At 52.9% G+C, this 6955-nt stretch overlaps 1 protein-coding gene across 1 annotated transcript in view; it reads left to right on the top strand.

The window, feature by feature from the left end:
• Nucleotides 1-4030: 4030 nt before the first annotated feature.
• KIRREL3 (kirre like nephrin family adhesion molecule 3) overlaps nt 4031-6955 on the top strand; it is an 82639-nt gene continuing 79714 nt past the window's right edge. The window contains exon 1 of the mRNA XM_089915899.1: nt 4031-4199. Within this exon, the coding sequence (XP_089772025.1) occupies nt 4031-4199 (169 nt within the window). The remainder of the gene's footprint in view (nt 4200-6955) is intronic.

Below are 6955 nucleotides of genomic sequence, written 5' to 3'. Positions count from 1 at the left end.
CTGGTCACTTGCCCATCAGCCAAGGCACGTGGCTGTTTGCTAACTCAGCATAAACTGTAAAATGCAGAATGAGGAATGTGGGTATCCCTGTGGTTGGGGAGTGTCTGGGGGTGGAGAAGGAGAGAAGAATATGTGTTCAACTGAGAAGCAGCTTGGCCTCTCTCATGGTGTTCAGCTGCAGGAAAATAAAAATCGAGGTGCACTCAGGAACATGATGGTTGGGAAGCTAATACTTTAAAATGTGAGTTATGTCTTGCCAAAAATGTGTATTGAAACATTATAGCAATGGTCAATAGTATCACAGGGTTTGAGTGCTGCAGCCCAGCTGAGCATGGGTAAAATACACGATCACATCTCCGAAACATACTATGCTCCTCTAAAATCTAAGTACTGTGGGAACCAGCCAATTTCAGGGACTCTGAACCCCCTTACCGCAGAGGAACTGGGGGAATAATACGATCTTCCCAAACCGAGTCCTTCACGCTCCACGAGGCTCTGAGCTGGCCCAGCACTGCTGCTGGTTAAGGAAGCTCTCTGGGTTCCCGGTCAGTGGCTTTCAGCTTCCATCAGGGACTGGGGTCTTGTTGGGTCGGTGAAGAGGAAGTCCCAGGTCACCATGGATGGTTCATAGAGGGGTCATCGCTGCATGGATAACTGACCCTCTGGCATCCACTTCCATGAATGGCTTTCCGGGATCCAGCATTGGGTCCTGCTAAGTGCTGGAGGGCAATGGGATCTGATGAACTGGGATCCGTTTCCTCTCCAACTTGACTCCATTGACAGAAAGAAGGTCAGCCCTCTCCTTGCAGAGCCAATAAACTCAAACTCTTGGTAACGTGTTTTCTCTGTATTTGATCACTTGTCCCAAAATAGCATCATGACAATAATGACAAATGTATGCTCAATAAACACTGTTTGCTTGCCTGATAAGAAAGTGAGTGTAATAGATCTCAATTCAGTTCAGGAAGTATTTGCCGAGCACCTAACACTGTGGGGGAGCTGGGGCCCGTGTTATGGGGTTTCAGCCTGCCACAGCTCTGCCCGCTTCTATTTTAAATGTGTAGCCCCATCCAGCCTACCAGAAATGATGCCTTAACTGAAGACCTTACTACCTTTCTGGTCACCAAAGCTGGAAAAAACAGTCGACAGAAGTGATTTATAAATACACTCCCTCATACTGATGGAACATTTTTCTTCTAAGAAGCTCAACTATTTCTCAGACATTATCTCATAAATCTACAATCATCCACGGGTAGAAAAAGAAGGCTTTTCCCCTTTATTTGGCAGGTAAATAAAATCACAGCTGAGAAAGAAATTGATTCAAACAAATACCCAATCCCAATGCATGGGACCCTGGCTCCTAACCCCAAAAGCCCTTAGACCCTCCTCAAAACAGGGACCTCTCTGGCTACCCTATGTCATTGTTATGTTCATTTAAACTAGCATTTATAGACTACTTACTGAATGCCAGGTACTTTACATAGATTATCCTATCTGATCTTCACCATAACTCTGTGAGGTACTAGCACTGCCCCCACTTTACTGACAAGGAAATGGAAAGGCAAAGGAGTTAAAGTAACTTACCCAAGACAACAGAGCTAGGCAGTGATAGAGCTGACATTGGAACCCAGGCAATTTGTCTGTAGAACCCAGACTTCCAATAACTTTGCCTCCCCTGGGAGTAGCAAGAGAGAGTATTGATGCTGTGGAAGGAGCTAGAACTTCCTCAGAATCTGTGCTTCTGGGCCTGTGCTTTGCGAAGATACTGCCAGTCTTTGGGATAGCATCACGGCTCGCTGCCTAATTATGCAAATACAAACCAACCCATCACTGATGTTTTCAGCAGCTTATGAGAGCGGAAGCCTGCTGTTGACGGCTTGCAAGTCAACAAAAACACAAGCTCCGGCCAAGACGCCTGCAGGAGACCAGGGGCTAATCACAGGACAGTGGGATCCAGAGGCTGGGCTGGAGGGCCTGAGGCAGTGAGCCAGCTACGTTGAGGACAGCCGCAGCACGCTGAGAGCTGGACTAGGAGGACCCACTTCCAGCCCCTCACCCGGCCCCAGGAAGAGCCAGCTTAACTTACCCGGGCTCCTTCCCAAAGCCCAGCAGAGGGCAGGCAGGGTGGGCAGGGGGGCGGCCGGGCTCTTGGGGGTACAGCTGCTGGCCTTGTAGCATCTCCAGCCAGGCCTGAACAGCTGTGGAGGGCAGGACCGCTTGATGGCATGATGGGGACAATTCTAGCACAGGATGCGCCTCAAAAGCATACTGGGGAGCCTGGTGGAGGATCACAGCCACCTCCACTGACCAGAAATGGGTGCTGCTTAACAGCCAACCCCCAGGGAGCCCTGCCCCACCTCTGGAAGACCCTTAGGTTATGGGGGGTAAAAGGGGCCTAAGAGCACCAACACTTCATCCAGGGTAGAACTCTCCTCTGCAGTATTCCTGACAGGCAATCATCCCATGTATGCTTGCATACAGCCAGTGACGGGGACCTCACTACCACCTCTGGCAGCCCAGATCTTTGTTGGACACCAGTAAATTGTTAACAATATTCTAAAGTATTTCCCCATGTTCATTCTGACCCTTGGTCCTAATGCCGTCCTTGGGGGCTACATGAACACATCTAACCCCCACTAAGAGACTTGGAAATATTTGAAGAGAGCTATGGCACGTCCCTCTGTCTCTGCTTCTGTCTCTTAAGCACTAGTCTTCTCTTTAAAAGGCCAAATGTGGGCTTCCCTGGTGGCGCACTGGTTGAGAGTCCGCCTGCCAGTGCAGGGGACACGGGTTCGTGCCCCGGTCCGGGAGGATCCCACATGCTGTGGAGCGGCTGGGCCTGTGAATCATGGCTGCTGAGCCTGCGTGTCCAGAGACTATGCTCCGCAACGGGAGAGGCCACAACAGTGAGAGGCCCGCGTAACGCAAAAAAAAAAAAAAAAGGCCGAATGTGCCCAATTCCCTCCTCCTATGGCACGTTTCTGAGAACTCACTCTGCCCTAGCGAAAGCCCTTCAGAAAGAGGAGCAGTTTGGGGCTGCTGGAGGCTGGATGGGCCTCTGAGGGGAGGAAGGACCCTGTAAGGCACTGGTGGGGGGAAAGCAGAGCTCTGGGAAGAGGACTGATGGAAAACAGGTCCTGCTGGGAGAAACTAAGGAGGTCGAGGGTCCAAGACCCGAGAGAGAGAGGCTCTGCCCGTCCCGGCAGCCACGACTCATGTTGGCATTTATATTCAACCCGCAGAGCGTCAGGAAAGCTGCTTAATGATTTATCATTCTCAAGCTTTTATTTATCTGTTATTCATTGCCCATGGTGTAAGAGGCCCCAAATTTTTAAGTATCCTGAGTGCCTCCTAAGTGTTTAATCAGGCCCTGGGGTTCAGGGGGTCGTAGTAGGAATGACCAGAAAAGAGCCACTTACAGTTCCAAGTGACCAGAGGTTCCTGGGAACTGGTGTGTGGGCCTCGGTTTCTACTTCCTGTCCATCCTGAAACTAAAGTTTTCCCCAAAGTGACTCCTGATCCTTTTCCAAGTTTTTTTTTCCTTCTTCTCTCTCCTTCTGACTCTGTCTTCTCGGTTTGTACATCTCAGCCTGGGTCTCTCTGTCTCTCTGTGTGTCTCCTTATTAGGAGGATGCATGTCTGCTTTGCAAACCACAGTGCCCAGTGCGCTGCTTTCCAGGGTGACAGCCCGCTGTGTCTGTCCACATTTAGCACCCCTATCTCTGCTGTCTCCTTCCCACTCAATAATAGCTTCCCCAACATTCCTAAGCTTAAAACCTACAGTATCCTTGTACACACACACACACACACACACACACACACACACACACACACACACACATGCTGCCCCAGCCCCCTGGGGAAACTCTCTTTTGTGCTCCTTATACTGAGGTCAGGGCCCTATGCAGTCACCTCCTACTCTGCCAGGCCCTAGGACCAGCCCCGGCTCGGGTGTCCCCCCCATCCCCCGCTGTGCCTGTCTGTCATGCCCAGCTCTCCACCCCCGCCCCAGCCCTCCTGATATGCTGATATGTCTGCCGTCTCCACAGGTTACCCACAGTACCTGGTGGTAGGGAACCACCTGTCAGGGGAACATCACCTGAAGATCCTGCGGGCAGAGCTGCAAGACGATGCTGTGTACGAGTGCCAGGCCATCCAGGCCGCCATCCGGTCCCGCCCCGCACGCCTCACCGTCCTAGGTAAGAACCGTCCGTACACTGGGCTGAGGATGCTATGGGAAGCACCCTGGGCTCAGCTCCACAAGCCAGGGGCCAGACTGGAGGGGCCTCCCCACTGGACAAAGCCCCCCAGCATTGTCCTACAGGGCTCTGACCACTGCTGCTCCACTGTGTCAGTCCCTCCCCACCCAAAGGGGGAAAATGAAAGTTCCTGCCCTGGACATCAGAAGGCCAGCACCAGCTGACCTCTGACTTTGCCCAACCCCAGCGTGTTTGACTGCCACTTAGGGAGTTAAAAAGGGCTCCTGGGTGCTTATTTATTGAATCAGGAAGCATGTTCTGCACACGTGATCCATGTGAGGTCCTGTGCTCGGTGACGGAGATCCAGAGAAGAAGGGGACACATCCTCGAGTCCCTTCTTTCTGAATTGCCCTCCCCTGGTGCTGACAAAGCCCCATCTAAAACCCTCCCCTGTCAGACTCAGCATGGAGCTCAGTTCTCTGCATGATTTCAGCATCCATGGGGACCACCCCGACCCTGCTCCTTCCCACCTTTGCTGCTCCCTGGGAATCCTGGCTCTCCGGTGGAGGACCGGGCTGCCTACATCATCCCCAGGAAAGGTCATTTCAGGTTCTTATGCTAAATCACACCTTTACCCCTTGGTCGTTCTCCATCTTGGCTTCCCAGGAGCCCAGCATCCCTGGGACATCCTCCTGAAGAGGTCCCCACTCCTTGACTCGGGCACACCTGCCTGAGACCAGGGGACGGGCTCATCTACCTCTCCAGCTGCGTCGTCCCAGTTTAGAGTTCAGCCCCTGTCAACTGCCTCCTCCGGCCAGATGTTAGCCAGGAGGCAGGCCCTCTGGGAACCACGCCGGCACATAAGTAATAATAGCTCACGTTTGCATAGCGCTGCACAGCAGACCTCTCAGCACCTCCACTTATGTTACCGCGCCTGTTCCGACGCCGGCCTGCGGGACGGGGACTGTGGCCCCCGGGGGAGGGTCTGAGGCTCAGAGAAGCAAAGGACACGCATGGGGGATGGCACACAGGCAGCCAGAAGAGGGAAGTCCCTCCCACCCCCGCCTCCTGCAGCTGTTGTGAAGTTTGACAACAGGGTCGGCAGCTGGGGTGCTGCCTCCTTGCCGCCGGCTGCTCAGAGATGAAATATTTACGAGGGTGTCAGGTTATCTTCAGATCTACACGGCCAGCACACGGGGTAGACTGTCTCAAGCACAGCAGCAGACTGACCCTGGAGGACCACTTACCCAGCTCAGAGCTTGGCTTCTTGAGACGGGAAGGAGGAACTGGGAGCCAACCTCAGAAACCCCCTCCCACCTCTCAGTTTCCCCCCACCTGCGATGGAAGGAATGAGAAAAATAAACCTGCTCTGGAGGGTCAGCAAGTTGGGATGGACCAGGAAGTGGGCCTCCTGTGTTAGAGGGAGAGGCTGCCACCTTCATCTCTCCTGATATGTGGCTAAAATGGGACCCGGTCTGTAATCGCTGTGGGGATTGAGGGAGGACAGAGGAGGATTTAGTGCCTAATATATTTTCTGATCTTTAAGTATTGCAAAAGGCCATACAGATTTGCTAAGTGGAATTGTAGGATCTTCATCTCCAGAGGTTATTTAGCACCACCCCTTCCCTTGTACCCCTTCTAGAGGGTCCCAGAGATGCTAAAATGAGAGGAACCTGAGCAGTGCCCACTCCTGACTTCACGCAGGACGGAAAACAGATGGAGACTCCTCTGGTTCTTAAGTTCACATCCTGGTATCAGAGCTTCAACCTGGTCATACCCAGCCAGTCACAGCCTCCTTTCCTCTCTACTATCTCAGTTAGGTGACAAAGTCCACATTATCCCAAATGTTTTACAGATAAGGAAGTTGAGGCTCAGAGAGGCAAAGGCTCTCATGGGAGGTCACACAGCTTAATTAGCCCTCAAAATAGACCCCAGATTTTCCAACTCCAAACCACTTATGTTACCTCGCCTGTTCCGATGCCAGCCTGTGGGATGGGGATTGCGGCCCCAAATGATGGTCTGAGGCTCAGAGAAGCAAAGGGTGCTCTCTGCCCGGTCTCCACATCCCTAAATGCCCTGAGGATTGCCTTTGTCTGGCTGGTTAAGAGCCAGGCTTCTGAGAGCAGGGCCTCTGGTTCTGATCTGAACAGACTTAATTTTGTCTTGGGTCACATCTAAAAGGCATTCACTCCCCCGTCTCCCTCTCCAGAGGCCTGAGCTGGCACTGGCTTCCGGCGGTTTGGGGTGGGAAATGTTTCACAAGTCTGGAGATCAGTTGAAGAGGGGGGAGGCAGAGTTTCCAGGAGACCCTAGCAGGATGGCCTGGGTAGAATTCCTGAGGCCAGAAAGGGAGACTGAGCTGGCATTTGTCCATCAGCCTTTCGTAAGGTCTCCACAAAAACCACTCCTCAAGCTTCCCCAGGCTCTGCTACATACCCCCCTGACTCCTCAAGGCTACCCTAAGTCCCTACCCCTGAGTAGTCCTGTGGGTCCCAGCCCTGGCCTGGCCCTGCAGGACTCTAGCTGAGTTTCTCCATGGTATACAGCCCCACCTACTGCCCTGGAGGGAGGCCCTACAGGCAGAAGCTGACCCAGCCTTCTGGAAAGGGAGCCTGGTCTATTCATGGTGGTGGATAGACAGGGCTTCTCCTGTCCCAGCAGAGAGAGGGCTGTTTCTACCCTGGGCAGCCAGCTTCCCAGCCAAGATCCCATCTGCTTGGCCGTGACATCTCAGCCTGGAAAAATGTCCCAGCCAT

Source organism: Delphinapterus leucas, chromosome 7, assembly GCF_059928025.1.
Source record: "Delphinapterus leucas isolate spDelLeu-1000000601 "Yukka" chromosome 7, BTC_Dleu_Yukka2, whole genome shotgun sequence".
Lineage (NCBI taxonomy): Eukaryota > Metazoa > Chordata > Mammalia > Artiodactyla > Monodontidae > Delphinapterus > Delphinapterus leucas.
Note: the sequence above shows the minus strand (reverse complement) of the source record. Positions and strands in the feature narration are given on the sequence as shown.